The sequence below is a fragment of the Rhinopithecus roxellana genome, chromosome 8 (genome assembly GCF_007565055.1).
Source record: "Rhinopithecus roxellana isolate Shanxi Qingling chromosome 8, ASM756505v1, whole genome shotgun sequence".
Lineage (NCBI taxonomy): Eukaryota > Metazoa > Chordata > Mammalia > Primates > Cercopithecidae > Rhinopithecus > Rhinopithecus roxellana.
The window spans coordinates 13741279-13765185 of record NC_044556.1 but is presented as its reverse complement, the minus strand read 5'-3'; the positions used below and the strand labels follow the sequence as shown (position 1 = coordinate 13765185).

At 57.6% G+C, this 23907-nt stretch overlaps 1 protein-coding gene across 1 annotated transcript in view; it reads left to right on the top strand.

Annotated features, from left to right (window-relative positions):
* Window positions 1-22522, top strand: part of MAP2K2 (mitogen-activated protein kinase kinase 2) — a 36132-nt gene extending 13610 nt beyond the window's left edge. The window contains exons 3-11 of the mRNA XM_030935751.1: window positions 2011-2157; window positions 10024-10101; window positions 11075-11126; window positions 11212-11336; window positions 13261-13474; window positions 15310-15374; window positions 17523-17584; window positions 18576-18621; window positions 22137-22522. Of these exons, the coding sequence (XP_030791611.1) occupies window positions 2011-2157; window positions 10024-10101; window positions 11075-11126; window positions 11212-11336; window positions 13261-13474; window positions 15310-15374; window positions 17523-17584; window positions 18576-18621; window positions 22137-22247 (900 nt within the window). The 3' untranslated portion in view covers window positions 22248-22522. The remainder of the gene's footprint in view (window positions 1-2010; window positions 2158-10023; window positions 10102-11074; window positions 11127-11211; window positions 11337-13260; window positions 13475-15309; window positions 15375-17522; window positions 17585-18575; window positions 18622-22136) is intronic.
* Window positions 22523-23907: the final 1385 nt, after the last annotated feature.

Below are 23907 nucleotides of genomic sequence, written 5' to 3'. Positions count from 1 at the left end.
TGGAGCAGGGGGCACACCCCACACGCGCCCTGTGCTGTGGCCACGGTCAGCCTCCTGCTGCCCCGAACGCAGCAAGGGCTCCTTCATGCCTCCGTGCCCGCTGACAGGCGGCTCTTTGTCCCTCTGCCTGGAACACCCTCCCCCATCTCCTCCTCACGGTGACTGTCCTTCCTCAAGGCCCGGCCCCAGTGTCACCTCCTTGTTTCTGCTCCCCAGGCACCCAGATTGCTTCTCCTTGGTGGCATTTTTGCCATGTCGAGGTGGTCTCACCCATTCCTGTTCCCTTCCTGAGCCCGGGTCTCCTCCAGGAAGGAGCCGTCTCCGTCTCAGTCAGTGGCTGTTTCTTCACTGCACACCTGGGCCTGGCTTTGCCTCCGTGGCAGATGAGTGGACACCATGTCTTTTTCTTGTCTTATTGCAGTGGCTGGAGCGGGATGCTGTGATTCTCCAGAGCGCTGGCCCAAAGCCTCAGGCTGCTCCTTGCCGTGTGGGGGGTCCTGGCTCTCCTGGGGCTTGTCCGTGGGGTTAGGGGTTACTCGTGGTGTTTTATCTGATGTCCTTTCTGCACCTTTTTTTGTTTGTTTGTTTGTTTGAGATGGAGTCTCACTCTGTCGCCCAGGCTGGAGTGCAGTGGCGCAGCCTCGGCTCACTGCAACCTCCACCTCCTGAGTTCAAGTGATTCTCCTGCCTCAGCCTCCTGAGTAGCTGGGATTACAGGTGCATGACTAATTTTTTGTATTTTCAGTAGAGATGGGAATTCACCATGTTGGCCAGGCTGGTCGCGAACTCCTAACCTGGTGATTCGCCTGCCTTGACCTCCCAGAGTGATGGGATTACAGACGTGAGCCACTGCGCCTGGCCAAGTTTTTGTATTTTTAGTAGAGACGGGGTTTCACCATGTTAGGCTGGTCTCAAACTCTTGACCTCAAGCAGTCCACCCGCGTCAGCCCCCCAGAGTGCTGGGATTTCAGGTGTGAGCCACCACACCAGGCTCCTTTCTGATCTCTTGAGCGGATCTTTGGCTTCTTGCCTTTTTAAAGTGGCACCAGGGTCAATTTGATGACGATTTCCCCTGCCGTCTTGAAATTGAGTGGAAGGAGAGGGAGAATCCTCAGGGGCGTCCGCGGCTCTGTGTGCCTAACATCTCCACGGGGTGTCTCCAGCTTGAGGGTGGGAAGGGGCTCGAGATAGACCCACCCCAAGCAGGGAGAGGGCTGGAGGGGAGCCATTGCCCTGCCTCCTTCCTGGGACAGGTGAGCACTTTGTCCAAGTCTGATTTGACGGGGAAAACGCTTTCACACAGCTCCCACTACAACTGAGTGGGAATGAGGTATTTGCTTCATTGGTCTTTTTTGAAAACAGGTTTGTTGAGGTGTAATTCACACACCTTACAGTGTCCCCTTTGAAAGTGTGTGACTCAGTGGATTGTAGTGTATTCGTGACATTGTCCTCATCATCACAGTCAATTTTACAGGATTCCGTCACCCCAAAAAGAACCCTGTCCTCATCAGCAGTCACCCCCATCCCCTCCTCCAGCTCCTGGCACCCATGCATCCCCTTCCTGTCCCTGGATCAGCCTGTCCTGGACAGTTCATAGAAATGGGATCACATACGGTGTGGCCTTTTGTGTCTGGCATCTCGCACTAAGTGTGACACCCTCAGGGTCCCTCCACGCTGTGGCCGGGGTCAAGGCCTGGTTCCTTTTTATGGCTGAGTCCTGTTTCGGTGGGGGATGGGCTGCGCTGGGCTGGCCTGCTCTGCCCTGGGTGGGCACCTGGGCTCTTCCCACCCTTGCCTGCTGTGAATCCTGGCGCTATAAGCACTTGTGGACACGTTTCTGTGCAGACGCACGTGTCCACTTCACCTAGGCGGACATCTAGGGGTGGAATTGCGGAGCGGGGGCTGAGTTGGTCTTGACCACTGTTGTGAATGCCTGCAGAGCAGAGGCCCCAAATGCGCTCATCCCATTTTCGGGCGCCTCCAAGCCGGTCTCCCCCCTCTCCCCGGCAGCTGATCCACCTTGAGATCAAGCCGGCCATCCGGAACCAGATCATCCGCGAGCTGCAGGTCCTGCATGAGTGCAACTCGCCATACATCGTGGGCTTCTACGGGGCCTTCTACAGCGACGGGGAGATCAGCATCTGCATGGAGCACATGGTGAGTGCGTCCGGGACAGAGGCAGGGGCAGGGCCTCCCTGGAATAGAGCATGTTGGGGAGAAGGAAGGCTCCCCCTCACGGCCCCTTTCCTCAGAGGCAGCAGTGCGCCGGCTCCCAGGAGATGCCATACAGGTGTGTATATAGATGCTTTGATTTTGTTTTGTTTTCTTTTTGTGTTTTTTGAGAGGCAGTCTGACTCTGTCGCCCAGGCTGGACTCTAGTAGTGCCGCAATCTCGGCTCACTGCAACCTCCACCTCCCGGGTTCAAGCCATTCTCCTGACTCAGCCTCCTGAGTAGCTGGGACTACAGGCGCCCGCCACCATGCCCGGCTAATTTTTGTATTTTTAGTAGAGACGGGGTTTCACCATGTTGGCCAGGCTGGTCTCAAACTCCTGACCTCAAGTGATCCACCTGCCTCGACCTCCCAAAGTACTGGGATGACAGGCATGAGCCGCCACGCCCGGCCAACGATTTTGTTTTTTAAGCACTCATGCCTTCCTCCCAGCTGTGCTTTTTCTCTTGCTGTATCCCGGGTATCGTTACAACAGCAGAGCAGGAAAACACTCCCGTTTTGGGGGTCACGTAGGTTGTTTCCAGTCTCTGCCCCATCTCAAGTAACAAGGCACTGACTCGCAGGCAAACCTGTGAGGTTAAGCTATGTGGGTTCCAGGGCAGATACGACTGAAAATTGATCACTATCAGGCCGGGCACGGTGGCTCATGCCTGTAATCAGGATCTTTTAAGTCCAGGAGTTCGAGACCAGCCTGGGCGGTGAGAAACCAACCCTATAATTGAAAATATTAGGTGAGTGTGGTGTCACATGCCTGTTTTAAGATTTTTAACAACATTTAAAAATGGGGATAAAAGTAGCGCCAGCTACATGAGCGGCTGAGGCGGGAAGATCCTTGAGCCCGGGAGGTTGAGGCTACAGTGAGCTTTGGTCACGCCACTACACTCCAGCCTGGGCAGCAGAGCGAGACGCTGTCTCAAAACAAAACTAAGCTGATGACTGTTTTTAAATGGCCTTCTCAGGAAGGTGTGGCAGTCTGAGCTTGTCAAGGCGGGCCTGTGCCTCCCCCAGCTCAGATCTTTGGGATCACAGTCTCTCGGGGGGCACAGGCACCCCCTCCATTGACTCTGACGCGCCCCCTTGTTTAAGACTCTCTGGCCTTGAAGCCCAGAAGTGGGTAAGATTGGGTGGAACAAAAGGAGAAGTGGCCAGAGCTCAAAACCCCAGAGGAAATGCTGCCGACCCCGCTACACCAAGTTCATCAGGTATCAGACTACCCGCCACACGGCACCCTTTGCAAAACCAGAATGCTTGGGTGACACCCTGCAAACATGCGATCCCCTTTGACAGTTTTGTAATGAAGGCAGGAAGTGAATTTGAGCAAGGCCCCCACATAGCCATGTGACTCGGGCAAGGCAGCACCTGCCTTGGAACCCCTTTCCCGCCAGCAGGGGAGACCTGGCGTCTGCCCCGCTGCTCACAGAGTCACGGTTCCGGCGGCATCAAAGGGCGAGGAAAGGATGAGGAAGCGCTTTGTGGTCTGAGGCGGCCCCTCTGTCATGTAGTGCTCCCCATTCCTCCTCGTCTTCCTCATCTTCCCTCTCCTCGCGCCCAGCAGGCACCCTCTCTACTCAGGAGTTCTGTCTGTCCTCCCCTCATGTGGCTGACTGAGCTCTCAAGACCCCTGCTTCCCATGCGGAAAGGGGAGAGCATGGCAACCCTCCTCCAACCTCTGTTCTTGGTGAATTTAAAATGGGGGTTCCCCGAGTGGGTGCTGGCACCCCAGGGGACACCACACAGACCACCAAGCTGCAAGAGGGAGACACAGGCCATGCTGTCTGTGTTTATGGGATGCATTCTTTAAAAGTTCCAAGTTTGTCTAGCCAGGGATGGTGGCTCACACTTTGTAATCCCAGCACTTTAGGAGGCCAAGGTGGGAGGATCACCTGAGGTCAGGACTTCAAGACCAGCCTGGCCAACATGGTGAAACCCCGTCTCTACTAAAAATACAAAAATTAGCCAGGCACGGTGGCGAGTGCCTGTAATCCCAGCTACTCGGGAGGCTGAGACAGGAGAATAGCTTGAACCTGGGAGGCGGAGGTTGCAGTGAGCCAAGATCGCACCACTGTACTCCAACAGCAGAGTGAGGCTCCATCTCAAAAAAAAAAAAAAAAAAAAAATGTGTCCCACGCCTATAATCCCAGCACTTTAGGAGGCTGAGGTGGGTGAATCACTTAAGCTCAGGAGTCCAAGAGTAGCCTGGGCAATGTAGTGAAGCCCTGTCTCTACGAAAGTACAGAAATTAGCCAGGTGTGGTGTGCACGCCTGTAATCCCAGCTACTCCAGACAAGAGTCGGTTGAACGCTGGAGACAGAGCTTGCCGTGAGCTGATCGCGCCACTGCGCTCCAGCCTGGGCGACAGAGCAAGACTCTGTCTCAGAGAAAACGTCGGCCAGGTGCGGTGGCTCATGCTTGTCATCCCAGCACTTTGGGAGGCTGAGGCGGGCGGATCACGAGGTCAGGAGATCGAGACCATCCTGGCTAACACGGTAAAACCCCGTGTCTACTAAAAAAAAAAAATACAAAAAAAATTAGCCGGGCAAGGTGGCGGGCGCCTGTAGTCCCAGCTACTCGGGAGGCTGAGGCAGGAGAATGGCGTGAACCCGGGAGGCAGAGCTTGCAGTGAGCTGAGATCGTGCCACTGCACTCCAGCCTGGGTGACAGCCAGACTCCGTATCAAAAAAAAAAAAAAAAGAACTAAAAAAAACAGTGTGGAGCATGTTGATTTTAAAGCATTGGGTGAACCCTGACAGAGCAGCATCCTAGGAAGTAAAGCCATCCAAGGGGGCCATCCCTGCCACCCTCACTGGCCCTGTGAATACTCTCCATGCTGAACGATGCCCTCGGAATTCACCCAAGTGCCTGTAGGTTTCCACGGCAGGGCCTGCCCAGCACCTGATTCATTCCCTTCCAGGCCACCCCAGTGAGGCAGAGGGGCAGCTTAGCACCAGGGCTGAGGGTGGGCGTCCGGATGAGGTCTCGGCCCCACTGCTCACTCTCCCCACGAGTTCAGGACAGGACTCGCTGCTTCTGCTGCGAAGCCGAGGGAGGTGGTAGTCCCTGCTGGGGTGAGGACTATGTGAGCTCTCCCCAGGATGGCACCTGGCATGCACGGGGTGTTGCATCCGTGTCCTGCGGCCATTTCCCTGTATTTCTATGCAATTTCCCCATATTTCTATGTCATCTTTATTTTCTTTTATTTGGGGGGTAAGGGGGTACAAGGTCTCTCTCTGTCACCCAGGCTGGAGTGCAGTGGCATGATCCTAGCTCACTGCAGCCTGCACCTCTTGGGCTCAAACGATCCTCCTGCCTCAGCCTTCCAAGTAGCTGGGACTACAGGTGCACCAGCACACTCAAGTAGTTTTTTAAGTTTTTTGTAGATATGGGATCTCACTATGTTGCCCAGGCTGATCTTGAATTCCTGGGCTCAAACGATTCTCCCGCCTCGGCCTCCCAAAGTGCTGAGATTACAGGGGTGAGCCACCGCGCCCAGTCATGTATTTATATAAAATGGCCAGCACTTGTTGGTGACTGGAGCTTAGGAACAGTGGGGCTGGCTGCTTCCCTTGGGCCTGAACCTATTGCTGGATAACTCAGGGCAAGAACCCAGCGGACACTGGGACCTCATGCGATGGGAGAGGAGAGCCAGTGACTTATGGACCTCATAGAGGTACCCCTTGGCCTTTCTCAGGGTCTGGTGAAATCTGCTGAAGAATGCCCATGTTGTTCTGCAGTTATGGAAACTGGACGTGTCCATCAGTAAGGGAGGGATTAAAGAATGGTATTTGGCCACTTTGCAGTGGCAAAGTGAAATCCACAAGGGTGTGCTGAATGGTAGTATCCCCAAATACAACACTACTCATGTAGTGGAGGGGTGGTTGTAGAGAATAAACATTGCATGGGCTGGGCGCTGTGGCTCATGTTTGTAATCTCAGCACTTTGGGAGGCCAAGGCAGGCGGATCACGAGGTCAAGAATTTGAGACCATCCTGGCCAACGTGGTGAAACCCCATCTATACTAAAAATACAAAATTAGCTGGGCACGGTGGTGCACGCCTGTAGTCCCAGCTGCTCAGGAGGCTGAGGCAGGAGAGTCACACGAACCTGGGAGGTGCAGCTTGCAGTGAGCAGAGATCATGCCACTGCACTCCAGCCTGGCGACAGAGCAAGACTCCGTTTCAAAATAAAAGAAAAAGAAAATAAACGTAGCATTGGCCCATTCATTTACTTATTGGCTTTTCAAGTCAGGGTCTTGCTGAGTTGCCCAGACTGGAGTACACTGGTACCATCCTCCCACCTCAGCCTCCCGAGTAGTTGGGACCACGGGCACGAGCCACCATGCACAGCGAATTTATTTGCTTATTTTTGTAGAGATGGGGTCTCTCCATGTTGCCCAGGCTGGTCTTGAACTCCTGCCCACAAGTGACCCTCCTGCCTCGGCCTCCCAGAGTGCTGGGATTACAGACATGAGCCCATTTCGATGTTATTTTAAACTCCGGCTGGGCAAGCATGCCTTTAATCCCAGCGCTTTGGGAGAATCACGTGAGCCCAGTAGGTCGAGGCTGCAGTGAGCTGTGATTGAACCGCTGCTCTACAGCCTGGGCAGTGGAGTGAGTCCTGAGTCTGTATTTCTAAATACACAGTCCAATCTGGGGGCCAGGTGCTCACTCCTGTAATCCCAGCATTTTGGGAGGCGGAAGCAAGAGGACCTCTTGAGCCCAGGAGTTTGAGAGCAGCCTGGGCAACTTGAGGAACCCCAGTCTCTACAAAAAATTGGCAGGACTTGATGTCATGCCTGTAGTCCCAGCTACTTGGAAGGCTGAGGTGGGAGGATTGCCTAAACCCAGTAGGTCCAGGCTGCAGTGAGCCAAGATCACACCACTATGCTGCCATCTGGGCAACCCCTGTCTCACAGAGAGAAAGAGAAGAGAAAAGATCTGGAACAATCTGAGTCACGCTTGAGGGGAGAATGGTGGAAGTGATGGGGCATCCGGGTTTTTTATCTTCGTTTGAATTTTTTACAAGAAAAATGTGTTCGCCTACTACCTGTGTAACAAAAGTACAGTTACAAGACCATTTGAAACATCACCCACACACACACACACACACACACGGTAGAAGTGTATGGTCATGCACAGAGTGAGATTTGGAGCCAGCAGTACACAGCTGCAATACCCTCTGCACCACATCCTGTGTCTGTGACTCAGACAAATTGTTTGTCCTGCCAGACGTTGGTCTTTATAGCTGGAGACCAGCCCTTCTCAACTAGGGGCAGTTCTCCCTCCCAGGAGACACCTGGTGCTGTCTGGGGACGTGTGTGGTTATCACGTCTGCGGGGTGCTCCTGGCATGGAGTGGGTGGAGGTCAGGGACGCTGCTCAGCACCCTGCAGTGCCCACACCGGCCCCACCCCAGAGAGTGACCTGGTCCCGAGGTCACAGTGAAGAAAGGCGGCTGCGGAGAGAGCTCCTGTGAGGCGTCTTCCGCCAGCTCGTGAGGCTTGCAGCCCAGCACTCCGCCTGCCCTCACCTCCTGGGAAAGGCCTTTTTGAATTTCCTCACGCAACAAACATTGATTGTGACCCTATAAGAAATGGAGACTGAAGGAGCTGTGCTGGGGAGCAGGGGTTTTAGGGTTTTAGGGTTGCGTTGGCTGCGCTGGCTGCGTTGGTTGCGTTGGTTGTGTTGGTTTATTTTCTGCCACCCTGCCTCTTTGAAGTTGTTGGTCTCTTTCTGGTTTTTGTTTTTTTGAGGTAAGGTCTCCCTCTGTCACCCAGGCTGGAGTGCAGTGGTGCGATCTCAGCTCACTGCAACCTTGGCCTCCCAGGTTCAAGGGATCCTCCCACTTCAGCCTTCCGAGTAGCTGGGACTACAGGCTTGCGCCACCACGCCCAGCTAATTTCTGTATCTTTTGTAGACGTGGGGTCTCACTGTGTGGCTCGGGCTGGTCTCAAACTCCTCAGCGCAAGCATGCCTTTTCCTCGGACTCCCAAAGTGGTAGGAGTATAGGTGTGAGCCACCACATCTGGCCTTTTTGTTTTAATTGAGGAGTCCTGCTCTGTCACCCAGGCTGGAGAAAAGTGGTGTGATCTCGACTAACGGCAACCTCCGCCTCCCGGGTTCAGGCGATCCTCCTGCCTCAGCCTACAGAGTAGCTGAGATTACAGGCGCCCACCACCACGCCCAGCTAAATTTTTGTATTTTTAGCGGAGATGGGGTTTTACCATATTGGCCAGGCTAGTCTCGAACTCCTGACCTCAAGTGACCCGCCTGCCTCAGCCTCCCAAAGTGCTGGCATTACAGGTGTGAGCCACGGCTCCCAGCCCATGTCTGGCTTCTTTTTAAAGAATTAGTTTAAGATAGATTGATAAAACTAAGACTAGAGGCAGTTTCCACCTGGCCCTGGCTCACCGGAGCCCCCATCCCGGCGCCTCCTCCTGGGCTGTCTGAACCCAGGCTACACCTGCCTTCTCACGCTGTGTGTCTGCATCTTCAGCCTGGAGCTGGTGGATGGAGTCATATCTGTGCTCTGGAGGCCTCAAAGCATGTTGGGTTCTCTAAAACTGCCCTCGGCCTTTCTCTCCAAGCCTAGCTGGGCAGAAGTGGCCAGAAAGCGGCAACCCGGGCACCCCTGAGCCCCAGGATTTCTCCCCCGGCTCCTCCCGCCCATGTGAATGAAAGCCATCCCAGGGGAGGCTGGGCTTTTGTAGGAGTCCTGGAGCAGCGTGGTGGGGAAATCCAGGCTCCCCCGCCCGCCTCTCCAGCCTCAGTTCTACTTTCCTCTCTGCTGAGCGCAGAAGAGAAGCGTGCCAGACGGTGGCAGTGGGAACTCGGCCGGTCACCTCCTGCTGTCCTGGGGGTGGCCTGGCAGGTGTGTCCGGAGCCTCCACCTCTGAAGAGGCATCTTGGGTGGCTCCCAGTGCCTGGGGTTTTGGCGTTTGGGGGTTTTGGTCCCCAGGCTTGTTGCCAGGCAACCTTGGGCAAGACATGGAATTTCTGTTTCACCATTCGTGACATGGATGTGGGGCCGCACCCAGGGACCAGCCTGCCCGTGATGGCTGGTTTCCAGGCCTCCACAGGATGCCCGGCACAGCGGCGAGGAGACCGAGGCTGTGGGGAGGGGCCAAGGTCACGGTCACCTGGGCTGGCCTCACTGGGGTCCGTCCTGCAGTCCATGCACCCCCTGGCACCCGGTCCTACTCAACCTGGCCTTTCTGTCCTAAGCGGCAGGGACAGGCGCAGGGCTTGGTTAGGGAGCCCCCGTGGGGGTCTGGACAGGCACACAGCAACCCGCCGCCTCCTCCCACATGGGGCAGCTCCCGCTTCTCCTCCACGCCCTCACCCTCCCCTTCCCTTCGTGTGCTGGGAAGAGGACCCAGGCCCAAGAGGCTGGTCTCCAGCCTGGCCGCCTCCCATGGCGCACAGACAAGCCCACCATGCAGGCTTCAGGGAGTGCAGGCCCCACAGCTGGCTGAGCCCCCGGCCATGGTTTGGGCTGGCCTGGAGCAGAGCCCCTGCTGTGGCGACCTCAGGAGGGCCGAGTCACGCAACTGATTCCAGGAAGGGACGGGAGGCGGGGGCACCCTGGACCCTGTTTCTTTCCCACCTTGTGGGTGGGTTGCAGACCCAAAGGCAGAACTATCAGAAGGCCCCCTGGACCAGTGGGTGGAGTTGGGCTCCGGCCCCCGCTTCCCATCAGTCAGGAGGCAGACCACCCCTCACTGGGAGTGGCGGACGCATCCGTGGCTTTGCAGCCACCTGCTCAGAGCCTGCACTCACTCGTTGTGTGCCCTCTAGGATGGCGGCTCCCTGGACCAGGTGCTGAAGGAGGCCAAGAGGATCCCCGAGGAGATCCTGGGGAAAGTCAGCATCGCGGTGAGTCCCGCCGCAGACCCTGCGCAGGCCTCCTCCCCACGGCCAGGGTTCCAGGAGCCACTCACAGTGCGGTGGGAGTTAGGGTGGCCCCTGCAGAAAGAGAGTGACCAAGGCTGTGCCCACCCCCTGTGGAGCTTGAACAAGTGACGTCCCTTTTGGGGCCTGAGGTCACCATCTGCCGAGTGAAGGCGTTAGGTTCCCTCTTCACTCTTAGTATCCTCTGTTTGCCATGCTGGTCCCCTCTGAGCCTCGTGGCAGGGGGATGTTGGCCAAGGGCGTCTCTGCTGCCCGGTCTCCAGTGCAGCTGCTCCACAGAGCCGTGTGGTCTCAGCAGACCGTGCGTGTTGCTTCTAGGAGCTTGCACCTTGCCCATAGCAGGGGCCGAGTCCCGCCTGCCCGTACCGGAGTTGGGATTAAGACATACGCCGCGCGCTGCCACACATGCTCTTCAGAGTAGAAAGCTGCCGTCAGCACTGCCTGTGCTGCTTCCTTCACTTCTCGGGATCCTCCTTCTAGGGTGGGCCTGGGGGAAGCGGCGTCCTTTCCGGGCACCCTTAGCCCGTCCCGTCTGGGGGCCCTTGGCACAGTCCCTGGGACCCCAGATGCGTTACAGATGCTGCCCTTCAGGCTGGTGTGGGCAGACTCAGCAGCCCGGTCTACTCCCGGGCCGTGGGCCACCGTCTCAGCTTCCCTGGGGCTCAGCTGTGTGCCCTGATTCAGAGGCAGTAATGGCATCGGCCGCACTGCGGCCATGTGGGAACCGGGGTTTACTTGCACATAGCACAGGACCATCAGCATCGTCTCGTCTCTGTCCTCACTTGCTCCGCCCCAGCGAGCTCCTCACAGCCTGAAACAGGGTTCCTGCCGCAGGTCGCTCACTCCAGCTCTGGCTGCTCAGTTCCAACCCCTGGCCTCGGTCAGGAGCTAAGTCCTGGCGGCCTTGTCCCGTGACCGTCTCTGCACTTCCCTGCAGGTTCTCCGGGGCTTGGCGTATCTCCGAGAGAAGCACCAGATCATGCACCGAGGTAAGGCCCAACCCGCCCTCCCCAGAGCCCTGTGGGCTGGCAGGCAACTGTTGGGCGCCCCTCACTCGCAGCCTGCCGCCCCCAGATGTGAAGCCCTCCAACATCCTTGTGAACTCCAGAGGGGAGATCAAGCTGTGTGACTTCGGGGTGAGCGGCCAGCTCATCGACTCCATGGCCAACTCCTTCGTGGGCACACGCTCCTACATGGCTGTGAGTCCCCCCGGCTGTGAGTCCCCCCAGCTCTCCCCTCAACTCTCCCCGCCAGCTCTCCCCCTCAGCTCTCACCCCCATTTGTCCCACGCAGCTGTCCCCTCCATCTCTTCCCCTCAGCTCTCCCCGCCAGTTCTCCTGCGCAGCTCTCTCCCCACCACCCACAAGGCTTTCCCAGCTACTTCATGGGCACACGCGCCTACATGGCTGTGAGCCCCCCCCGGGACATTCCCACCCCAGCTGCACCCTCCCCTCCGTCAGCTCTCCCCACTTGCCACAAGTCTTGCCTAAAGCCGCTGCCTCCTGGGAGCCTGCTTTTCGGATTCCCCTGGCTATTTTTTATTTGTTAATTTATTAGTCTTTTGTAGACACGGGGTCTCACTGTATTGCCCAGGCTGGTCGTGAACTCCTGGGCTCAAGGGATCCTCTTGCCTCAGCCTCCCAGAGTGCTGGGATTCTACCAGCAGGTGTGTCTGAGCCCCACGCCAGCCAGATCTCCCCTTCCTGTTGGAATTCTCATGGAGGTTTTTGTCTCTAGCAATGCCTGCCAGGTTTCTTTCTTTCTTTTTTCTTCTTTTTTTTTGAGACAGAGTCTTGCTCTGTCACCCAGGCTGGAGTGCAATGGCACAATCTTGGCTCATTGCAACCTCCTGGGTTTGAGCAATTCTCCTGCCTCAGCCTCCCAAGCAACTGGAACTACAGGCATGTGCCACCACACCTGGGTAATTTTTATTTTTTTTATTTTTATTTTTATTTTTATTTTTTTTTTTTTGAGACGGAGTCTGGCTCTGTCACCCAGGTTGGAGTGCAGTGGCGCCATCTCAGCTCACCGCAAGCTCCGCCTCCCAAGTTCACGCCATTCTCCTGCCTCAGCCTCCTGAGTAGGAGACTCAGGGACTACAGGTGCCCGCCACTACGCCTGGCTAATTTTTTGTATTTTTAGTAGAGACGGGGTTTCCCCATGTTAGCCAGGATGGTCTCGATCTCCTGACCTCGTGATCCACCTGCCTCAGCCTCCCAAAGTGCTGGGATTACAGGCGTGAGCCACTGCGCCCCGCAGCCTTGGCTGATTTTTTAAAAAATGATTTTAGGGCCGGGCGCGGTGGCTCAAGCCTGTAATCCCAGCACTTTGGGAGGCCGAGACGGGCGGATCACGAGGTCAGGAGATCGAGACCATCCTGGCTAACATGGTGAAACCCCGTCTCTACTAAAAAAATACAAAAAACTAGCCGGGCGAGGTGGCAGGCGCCTGTAGTCCCAGCTACTCGGGAGGCTGAGGCAGGAGAATGGCGTAAACCCGGAAGGCGGAGCTTGCAGTGAGCTGAGATCCGGCCACTGCACTCCAGCCTGGGAGACAGAGCGAGACTCCGTCTCAAAAAAAAAAAAAAAAAAAAAATGATTTTAGTAGAGGCGGGGTCTCGCCATATTGGCTAGCCTAGTCTTAACTCCTGGGCTCCCACCTCAACCTCCCAAAGTGCTGGGATTACAGGCATGGGCCACCACATCCGGCCCTTACTTAATTTCTGGACCAAGTAATTGGACTCTGGGGCCTTTTAGGAAATGACTGGGGATTCAGCAACCTGCCAAACTGAGCCTTGGAGCAGGCTGTGAGATGTTAGCCGTGGAGAAGGAGGCCCCTGCTTCCTGGGCCGATCGTCCATTCCCAAAAGCGCTGAGCGTTGTGGGCTCTTCAAGAGCTGCGGTCAACACCAGCTCCAGGCGTCGTTCTGGAGCCTCTTCAGCAAGTGCTGCAGGGAGGCCCTGGGTTGCTGAGCCGGGAGGTAGAATTGCTTAACAGCTCTCCATCCATTGCTGTGGTCATTAGCCATGGAGAGGGTGACTGGAGCTGTAATGGGGCAAGCCTCCTGGGTTCCAGCTGCCATCGTCGCCCCTCTGGGCTCTTTCCTTCCTGCCTCTGCTGCAGCCGGAGCGATTGCAGGGCACACATTACTCGGTGCAGTCGGACATCTGGAGCATGGGCCTGTCCCTGGTGGAGCTGGCCATCGGAAGGTACCCCATCCCCCCGCCCGACGCCAAGGAGCTGGAGGCCATCTTTGGCCGGCCAGTGGTCGACGGGGAAGAAGGAGAGCCTCGCAGCATCTCGCCTCGGCCGAGACCCCCCGGGCGCCCCATCAGCGGTACGGCCTGCATCTGCAACTTCGGTCTAGACGCGCAGTACCCTGTGCGGGGCCTGCTGTGCCTGGGCCAGCAGCTGCCTCTCCTCTGCCCCTGTCGCACCACCTGTCCCCTGGATGGTGCCGGCTGCGGTCAGCAGTCCTCAGATGGTCCTGGGGTTTCCGGGGACAGAGCTGGAAGCAGTGAGCGCCCCGAACCTGTTCTGTCCGGGCAGTTGCAGCTGTCGTTGCCAGCTGGAGGGATCTGGGGGCACAGCTTTGCCGCCAAGCCCCTGGGCAGTTCGATTTTCCAACATGTTATCCCGAACGCCTTCAAACGTACGGGAAAGTGGAAGAAACTGGCCACTGCGGAGCCTGGATTCTGCAGGTGACACGCTCCTGTGTGCAGGCCAAGCCTGCCAGGGAGCCCCGAAGTGGAGATCTGACTTGGCATGGCCCTCCGTGGCCTGCTGGCTGCGGCCCCAACACACACAGGAGGGGATGCAGCCCGGGAGGGGGCGGGAGGGCTCAGGCCCCAGGGACAGCTGGGCTCTCAGAGGACAATCCGACGCTTCGGGCAGGCACCTCGGGCACGGGAGCTCCCAGACGCCAGCCAGAGACGCCTGAGCAGACACTTCCACCGCCTGAGGGAAGAACCAGGGGCCGACGCTGCTTGGTGCAGAATCACGGGAGGGTCCTGTGATTGTTTTTTGAAGTCAGACATCAGGGAGAGTTAGTGGAGTTAGACCCCAAAGGACCCTGTAGCGGACTCTGGTTGGTTTTAAAACCACGTTTCCGAACTAAAGCACACACCCCACAACTCCCTCATTTCAGTGGTTTTCAGTCACAGGGCCACGCCTCATCACCTCTCATTCCAGAACCTTCTCAGCTTCCCAAGAGGAAACCCCGTCCCCATCAGCCGTCCCTCTCCATCCCCTTCCTGCCCCTGTGAACTGGCCCGTCCTGGGCATTTCACAGAAATGGGATCACACACTGTGTGGCCTTCTGTGTTGTGCGTGTGGCTTCTCTCCCGGAGCGCAGTGACCTCCAGGGTCCTCCACGCCATGGTGCGTGTCAGCGCCTGGCTCCTTTTGAAAGGCTGAGTGGTATTTTATGACATGAGCAGGCCACGTTTTGTGGTCCTTCTACCCTGGACGGACTGGGGCTGTGAGAAGGTGATTTTCACAGCACTGGCAAGCCCAAGTCCTCCCCTCCAGCCAGACTGCTGGGATGTCTTGATCTCATCCCAGGGAGAGTCCCCCAAGTCCTTACCCTCAGGCCTGGCCTCAGCCCCTCCCAGGTGGTATACCGTCCCCAGCCCAGGGCCCCAGCCCGCCTGCCCATTTTGGGACAGGCAGAAGGCGAAAGTCCAGCTGCCAAGCTCAGGCCTGGCCAGCTGGTTCTCAGACGGGTCAGCCACCCCTAGCCGGTCTCCCGTCCTGAATGGCACTCGGGGCCTGCCACCATCACCGCCAGCAGCTCCATGCAAGGTCACACTGCTGTCCTTGCCTGCGGTCAGCACCGTCCCTCCCCCTGCCCGCCAGAGAGGAGGGTGATGACTTTGGCACGCCCGGCAAGCCTCACCGAGCCCAATGTGTGACTTCTCAAAAAATGTTCATGTTCCTTTTGCTGTTTTTTTAATTCACTAGAGGCTCAGGCAAGGAGTGGCTGCCCCAGGGAATGGAACGCAGCATCAGGCAGAGGAGCCTTGTCCTGTGCCTCTGCACACCCACCTCCGATTTAGGCTGGCATGGGGAGGAGGGTGTCCAGTGGTGATCAGCCCCCTGGGAGCCCAACCCCCAGCAGAAGTAGTGAGGTGGCCCCCAGCCCCTCTCACCTCCATCTCTCTCCCTGTGCAGGTCACGGGATGGACAGCCGGCCCGCCATGGCCATCTTCGAATTGCTGGACTATATTGTGAATGAGGTTTGTGCTCGACGCCTTTTGACTTTTCTTTTCTTTTCTTTTTTTTTTGAAGCAAAGTCTCTCTCTTGAGTAGAGCAAGAGTCACCCAGGCTGGGCCGGGCGCAGTGGCTCACACCTGTAATCCCAGCACTTTGGGAGGCTGAGGAGGGCAGATCACGAGGTCAAGAGATCGAGACCATCCTGGTCTAACACAGTGCTAACACAGTGCTAACACAGTGAAACCCCGTCTCCACTAAAAATGCAAAAAATTAGCTAGGCGCGATGGCAGGCGCGTGTAGTCCCAGCTACTCGGGAGGCTGAGGCAGGAGAATGGTGTGAACCCAGGAGGCGGAGCTTGCAGTGAGCCGAGATTGCGCCACTGCACTCCAGCCTGGGCGACAGAGCGAGACTCCGCCTCAAAAAAAAAAAAAAAAAGTCACCCAGGCTGGAGTACAGTGATGCCATCTCGGCTCACTGAAACCTCCACTTTCCAAGCTCAAGTCATTCTCGTGCCTCAGCCTCCCGAGTAGCTGAGATTACAGGTGCACACCACCACACCCAGCTATTTTTTTTTTTTTTTTTTTTTTTTTTGAGACAAAGTCTAGCTTTGTAGTGCAGTGGCTTGATCTCGGCTCACTGCAACCTCCGCCTCCCGGGTTCAAGTGATTCTTGAACCAATTCCACGTGCATCGCATCTCCCATCTTCCACTGTGCTGCACAAGCCCAGCTCCTTCCCAAGGGCCTTGTTTTTTTATGAAGACGAACCCAGAATTCCCGCCGCAGCCTCTCACCCTGAGTCTAGCGGGAGGTGCGTGCCAGCAGCCCTGGGCTCAGGCCAAGGAGCCAGCCTACCGCTTGAGCGGTGGTCCAGTGTCTCTGCATTAGAGCGTCCAGGAACCCATGGGTGTGGACTCATAAATCACCCCACTTCCACAGAGAAAGGGACAGGCATGGCCCTTGCCTCTTGGAAGGAGGCCAGAGAGCCTAGAAGGACCTACAGGTCCTGGGGTGGCTCCTGCTCTGTCAGTCCCCGTAACCACCCCATGAGCCACAGTGTGAGAGTTTCTACTGCCCAGATGAGTAAACCAAGTCACAAGGAGGGGCATGGCCTCCTCCCAGGCCTGCAGTTGTCAGGGAGGCACAGGACTGCACCCCAAGGTCCTGCTGGCCACGTGACCAGGCCAGGCCACCTCCCTGAGCCTTCTGTGGGCTTCTGTGTCTTTGGCAGCCCTTTGGAGCTGGGGCAGAGAAACAGGCATCTAAGCTGCCTGCAGACTGGGCTAGGCCTGGGATTGGGTGGCGAGATGATGACAGGGCCAGGTGGGGTGGCCCTGGTGACCCAGCTCTCCCTGCACCTGGCAGCCACACCCAGGCCTGGTGCACACATCCCCCCACTGCTCCCCTGCCTCTTCCCACCCCTGCGCAGGAGAGGCGCTGACGCTGCACTGCTGGCACCACTTCCATGGCCGCTCCCGCTCCAGGGTCGTGTGTGCTGGGCCGGGCTCCCCAGTGCTTGGGCTTAAAACTTTGGACCCAGTTTGGTTGGGCACGGTGGCTCAGGTGTGTAATTCTAGCACTTTAGGAGGCCACAGCGGGTGTATCACCTGAGGTCAGGAGTTCGAGACCAGCCTGGCCAACCTGGTAAAAAATACTGTCTCTACTAAAAATAAAAAAATTAGCCAGGTGCAGTGGCAGGCACCTGTAATCCCAGCTACTCGGGAGGCTGAGACTGGAGAATCACTTGAACCCTGGAGGCGGAGGCTGCAGTGAGCCGAGATCACTCCATTACGCTCAGCCTGGGTGACAGAGCGAGACTCTGTCTCAAAACAAAATAATTTTGGACCCAGCTGTTCCTCTCTGGGGCCCAGTCCCAAAGCTCATCCTTCAACCAGCGTCACTGGGGAAGGAAGCAAGTGATGATACTCGAGGGGTTGTCCTGTTTATAAAAGGGGGGTGCACCCCTTTCTCCTTCCCTCCAACCAGCCATGACTCTCAAACGAGAACTTCTGGGAGAAGGCCGGCTCTCACAGGGTGCAGCTAGTTGGCATGTGGTGTCGGCCAGGCCTGCAGGGTGGGTGACCGGACAGGACAGTGAGGGGTTGGGAGGGCTACAGCCAAGGGTCCCTGAGGACGCCCAGGGCTGACCCCACCCTCTGTTCTCCTCCGCAGCCGCCTCCCAAGCTGCCCAACGGTGTGTTCACCCCCGACTTCCAGGAGTTTGTCAATAAATGGTAGGTGGAGCCGGGCCGCCCACACCCCTGGCCAGGACCCAGATGTGCCACTCCTTCCAGGTCCTGGGTGGGGCCCATGGCCCAGCCTGCCCGTCCAGAATCCCAGTGCAGGGTCACGCAGGACTCTGAGCCCAGCAGGAAGCCAGATTCCCTTTCCCAGGGCTGTGGTGCTGCAGCTCCTGGCTGCCATGCCATCCTGTCCCCGAGCCTGGGGGTGAAGCAGGATTGCAGGCCCTGTGGCCATGATGGCGTCCCTGCCTCACTGTCTGCAGCCGGAGAAACCTCTGCCTGGTCCCCGGACCCCTGATGTGCTGACCATGGGCTCCCCGAGGCCCGCCTGCGGGTTCTAGGAGGGTTGCCAACCTCTCTCCATTCTCCTGCCCCCAAGCACCCAGCAGCATCTGTGGTGTGGGCCTCAGGCACGGGCCACAGACCATGGGGGAGGAGCTGGGGACACCCGCTTGCCCATAGGGCCGGTCCGTGTGTCTGAGCTGGGGGCTGTGACATGGCACCGCACTTCTGGTGCTGAAGTTGTCCTGGGCCCTTGATGTGTCCCCCAGCAGGCCGTGGACGGCCTCTGACCCACACACGGGGCTGCTCTGTGTCTGAAGAGCCCCTCAGCCCCGACTGCTTCTGGCTCCCGCCTCAGCCAGTTGTGTTTTGAAGGACAAAATTCCGTGTTGACGTTCAGGCTCCTGGGCCTGGGGTTTTTATTAGAAAGTTAGCTGGGGGTGCGTCCAGGCTTCTGACCCACCAGGCGGGGTTTCCCGCCCTCTCACCCTCCCCCCAGGGGTGTCCTGCCTCTGGCACCAAAGGGCAGAGGTGGAGCCCTCGTCCACTGCCAGGCGGCAGAGCAGAGCGGGCGGGTCTGTGCCACAGATCCAGGCCTCCCCCGGCCACGGCCCAAAACGCAGGTGCCCTGGGGCCACCAACTAACTGCCCTATCTTGTCTCCCCTACTGCCTCCCGGTCCTGCCTCTTGGAACCCCCAGCCTCATCAAGAACCCAGCAGAGCGGGCGGACCTGAAGATGCTCACGGTGAGTGATGCCAACGGGTTCTGGGGCCGGGAGGGTGCAGGCTGCCACCCGGGCCCCAGGAAATCAGGATGTGGGCAGTCCAGGTGTGCCAGGCCACACTGAGGACCCTCTGTGGGTCTCCCTCGTCCATGAGAAGCCATCCTGGAGTGGCTGCGGGAGCAGAGAGTGTGTGCATGGGAACAGCTGTGGGCTCTGAGCTCCGCCGCTCCTGCCTGGTGCTGGTCCCGCACCCACAGGACGGGACCCTGGGCTCATTTGCCCTCATGAGAGGCTGGAGGCAGCTGTCAGCTCCCCGAGCTCCTTTCCCTGCAAACAAGAGGGTGACCGTCCCTTTTGTGCACACTGGCAGGCAGGTCCCCGGAGGCCGTGGGTGCTTAGGTGTCTCCTTAAACTCCCGTCCTCTGATATCCTCAGAAGCCTAGCTGTTCACCAAAACTCACCTCCCCAGTGGGGACTACGCCCTCAGAGGAGGGCCCTGGGCATCATTTTCCTGCCCTCAGCCCGGCCTGCACCCCGGGTGCTGTCCCGCACCATGGCCACCGTCAGCAACCTTCGAACCCCTCCACAGCTGATGGGTGGATTGGAGACGCCGCCCTCCTAGACAGCCCGCTACTTTCTGTGCCTGTAAGAAAAGAAGAGATGCCAGCTACAGGCGCCCAACCCGTGCACCTTATGATACCAGAATGTGGCTTTCAGTTTTGTATTTTTCTTGAGGGTTGGACAGAGTCTCACTGTGTCTCCCAGACTGGAGTGCAATGACGCAATCTCGGCTCACTGCGGTCTCAGCCTCCCAGGCTCAAGCGATTCTCCTGCCTCAGCCTCCCGAGTAGCTGGGACTACAGGCGCCTGCCGCCATGCCCGGCTAATTTTTGTATTTTTAGTAGAGATGGGGTTTCACCATGTTGTCCAGGCTGGCTTCACACTCCTGACCTCAGGTGATCCACCTGCCTCGGCCTCCCAAAGTGCTGGGATTACAGGCGTGAGCCACTGCGCCCAACCTGCTCAGCTTGTTTTTTAGAGAGATAGGGTTTTGCTCATTGTCCAGGCCGGTCTCAAACTCCTGGGCTCAAATGATTCTCCCACCTCAGCCTCCCAGAGGGCTGGGATTACAGGTGTGAGCCACTGCACCTGGCAATGTGACATTTTTTCTTTTTTAATGAGGCAGGCTGGGCACAGTGGTGGGCGCTTGGAATCCTAGTGCCGTGGGGGGATGGCTGAGGCCAGGAGTTCAAGGGCAGCCTGGGCAACATGGTGAGACTGTGCCTCTCCAAAATAAATAAATAAATAAGAGAGGAGTACTAATGTTGAAATAACTTTTTTTTTTCCCCTGAGACAGAGTCTTGCTCTGTCGCCTAGGCTGGAGTGCAGTGGCGCAATCTCAGCTCACTGCAACCTCCGTCTCCCAGGTTCAAGCAGTTCTCCTGCCTCGGCCTCTCGACTAGCTGGGATTACAGGCTCGTGCCACCAGGCCCGGCTAATCTTTGTGTTTTTAGCAGAGATGGGGTTTCACCATGTTGGCCAAGCTGGTCTTGAACTTGTGATCCACCCACCTTGGTCTCCCGGAGTGCGGAGATTATAGGCATGAGCCATTGCGCCTGGCTGAAATAGCCTTTTTGGAACCAGCTTCTTAAAAATGTTCCCCTGGCCGGGCGCGGTGGCTCAAGCCTGTAATCCCAGCACTTTGGGAGGCTGAGACGGGCGGATCACAAGGTCAGGAGATCGAGACCATCCTGGCTAACACGGTGAAACCCCGTCTTTACTAAAAATACAAAAAAACTAGCCGGGCGAGGTGGCGGGTGCCTGTAGTCCCAGCTACTCCGGAGGCTGAGGCAGGAGAATGGCGTAAACCCGGGAGGCGGAGCTTGCAGTGAGCTGAGATCCGGCCACTGCACTCCAGCCCGGGGGACAGAGCAAGACTCCGTCTCAAAAAAAAAAAAAAAAATGTTCCCCTGTGGGGTAGCCTGGTAACCTGTGGACCTAGCCGAGATGTGTCCTATCAAGTTGGTTGGGTTTTCACCCATACCTGCACCGACTTTTAGGAAGACACCCTTGCCTGCCTCCAGCTGCAAAAGAGGCAGCATTCGGGGGCCCAAGGTCCTGGACGCCACCCTCCTGGGAACCCAAAGGCCTCCGCTCACCCGCCGTGGGGTGGCCCAGCCCAGCCTTTTCCCTAAGGGCACCCGCCCTCCTCCTCCAGCCCTTCTAACCAGGAGGCTTCTCATGTTTTGCTGTTCTGTACAGGAACCACTAACCACACATGGCTGTTTAAATGTGTTAAATGGGGCCGGGCACAGTGGCTCATGCCTGTAATCCCAGCACTTTGGGAGGCCGAGGCGAGTGGATCACTTGAGGCCAAGATTTCGAGACCAGCCTGGGCAACATGGAGAAACCTGGTCTCTACTAAAAACACAAAAATTAGCTGGGCGTGGTAGCACACGCCTGTAATCCCAGCTACTTGGGAGGCTGAGGCAGGAGAATTACTTGAACCTGGGACACAGAGATTACAGTGAGCTGAGATTGTGCCACTGTGCTCCAGCCTGTGAGACAGAGCAAGACTGTCTCAAAAAATAAAAATTAAGGCTGGTTGCGGTGGCTCATGTCTGTAATCCCAGCACTTTGGGAAGCCGAGGCAGGTGGATCATTTGAGGTCAGGAGTTCGAGACCAACCTGGCCAACATGGTAAAACCCTGTCTCTACTAAAGATACAAAAATTAGCCGGGTGTGGTGGCACATCCCTGTAATCCCAACTACAGGGGAGGCTGAGGCAGGAGAATCTCTTGAACCCAGGAGGCGGAAGTTGCAATGAGCTAAGATCACACCACTGCACTCTAGCCTGGGTAACAAGAACAAAACTCTGTCTCAGAAAAATAAAAAATAAAAAAAACTAAAAGTAATTAATGAATTTGTTGAACTGAAATAAAATTGAGGCTTTTGTTCTCAAGCCACAGGAGCCACACTCTGGAGCCTCATGTGCTGGTGGGTGGGACGGCGCCTGTACAGTGCTCTGCAGAGAGTTCTGTGGAACAGCCTGTTCTTGCCTAGACTGCCCTGCTCTGGGGAACCCTGGCAATGGCTGAGGACACTGTAGTGTCGTGACTTGGGGAATCCCCTGGCATGGAGTGGGTGGAGGCCAGGGATGCTGCTCAGTACCCTGCAGTACCCAGGATGGCCCCACCCCAGAGAACGATCCAGCCCCAGTGTCCACAGTGGCCGGAGGACCTGGCTTGCGTGAGCGTTGACCCTCCCCTGGGAGCCCAGGCTGCCGGGCTGGTGGTGTCCCCGCCCCGGGTGGAGTGCAGCATCCTGAGACCCCTCGCAGGCCTGGCGGACGCCGCTGCCCTTTCTGGGTGGCTCTCCCTCTCCTGCCCCAAGTGCGTCTTCCTGGGGAGGAGGGAGGGGCTCCTCTGTTTTTTGCTTTCTGTCCTGCACTATCTGCCAGGGCTGGGCAGACACTGGCCCTCCCCGGTCTACTGTGACTCCAGGCCCGGATACTCACGGCTCCCCTTTCCTTGCAGAACCACACCTTCATCAAGCGGTCCGAGGTGGAAGAAGTGGATTTTGCTGGGTGGTTGTGTAAAACCCTGCGACTGAACCAGCCCGGCACACCCACGCGTACCGCCATGTGACAGTGGCTGGGCTCCCCGTGTCCTGCTGGTGACCTGCCCACCGTCCCTGTCCACGCCCCGCCCTTCCAGCTGAGGACAGGCTGGTGCCTCCACCCACCCTCCTGCCTCACCCTTGCGGAGAGCATTGTGGCGGGGCGACTGCGCACGCAGGAACAGGGGTCTCCTGTCCTGCCCGTCCCGGCCGAGATGCCTCCGGGGACGGGCGACGCTGCTGTGTGTGGTCTCGGAGCCTCGGCTTCCTTAGGTTACAAACCAAAACGGAGAGAAAAAGCAAACCGCACCCTCGTGCTGCTTTCTTCCGTTCGGCGGTGGGTGCTGGGTTCGCTTCAACCCAGCATGGAGAGGGCGTCGCTGAGCTGGCCTGCGTCGCGGGGCGCCGAGGCTGAGGGCGCAGGGCTCTCCCGAGGGCCAGCCGCTCCCTTTGGGTCAGGGATGAAGACCTGCAGGGAGCCCCCAGGCGATGGCGGCTCTCACCGAAAGGAAGGAGAGCGAGGCTGGGGCGGCGGCTCATGCCTGTCATTCCAGTGCTTTGGGAGGCTGAGGTGGGAGGATCGCTGGAACCCGGGGTCAAGGCTGCGGGGAACTGCGACAGCGCCAGCGCACTCCAGCCTGGGCGACAGAGCAGGGCTCTGACTGGAAAAGAAGGGAAGTGCCACCTGGCTTCCCTCTGTCCTCCCCACCACTGTCTGCCTGTGGAAGGCAGAGTTTCGGCCTTCCGTGATGGAAGCCACTTCCTCCACACTGCTCCTGTCACGTAGCCTCCAAGGGAAGGCCGCCCCTGCTTCTTCCCCAGCGTGACTCGGTCCTCTCCCTGTCCCCACTCTTCAGAGAGCGGCGGCTCCCAGCAGTGGCAGCTGAGCTGAGACTCGGCCCCGCAGAAAGGAAGTGCTGGCTTTCCAAGCTGTCGGTGTGGTTGGAAACCCCAGCAGGTCCCGAGACACGCCCTGCACCCACCCTGTGCCTGCAGCAGGCCCTGCCCAGGGCGGGTGGTTCTGTCACCTCTCCTCGCCCAACAAATCAGAAGTGACCACCAGGGCATGTCACCCTTTCGGGCCTCAGCCTTTCCGCCGCAGTGGGTTGCAGATGAAACGGCGAGGGCTTGTCCTGGAGTCCTCAGGGTTCCCGGAGGCCTATCACCTGCTTCTCCGGTTGTCCGAGACCCAAAGCCCAGCCTTTCTGCCTTCAGGGCCGTGTCCCTGGACAGAGGAGGCCCCCTCTGGGCTAGATGTGGGGGCGGCTGGGTCACTCTAGGGTCCCTCTGAGCTCTGTAAGGCTCTTGAGGTTGCGAGCCTCCCCCTTCAGTACTTCCTGGAGACTACCAGCAAGCTGATACTTATCTGTAGGCGAATTGTAGGGGAAGGGTGGCTGGCACTGTATTTCTGGAGAAAACAAAGCAGAAGGTGGGAGCTTGTGGTTCTGTGGGAACTGCTGGATCATCCTTTTCTTCTTAGGGTGACCCTTCTAGTCTTGTGTGGTTTTTTTTCTGTAGACACCAAGGAAGAGGTGAGTTGACACCCCCTGCAAACAGCTCCCTGGGCTTCTCTGCTCCTTCATACTTTTCCCCTAAAGTCTCACATGACTTTAAAAAAAAAAAAAAGCCAGGCTTGGTGGCTCATGCCTGTAATCCAAACACTTTGGGAGTCAGAGGCAGGAGGATCAC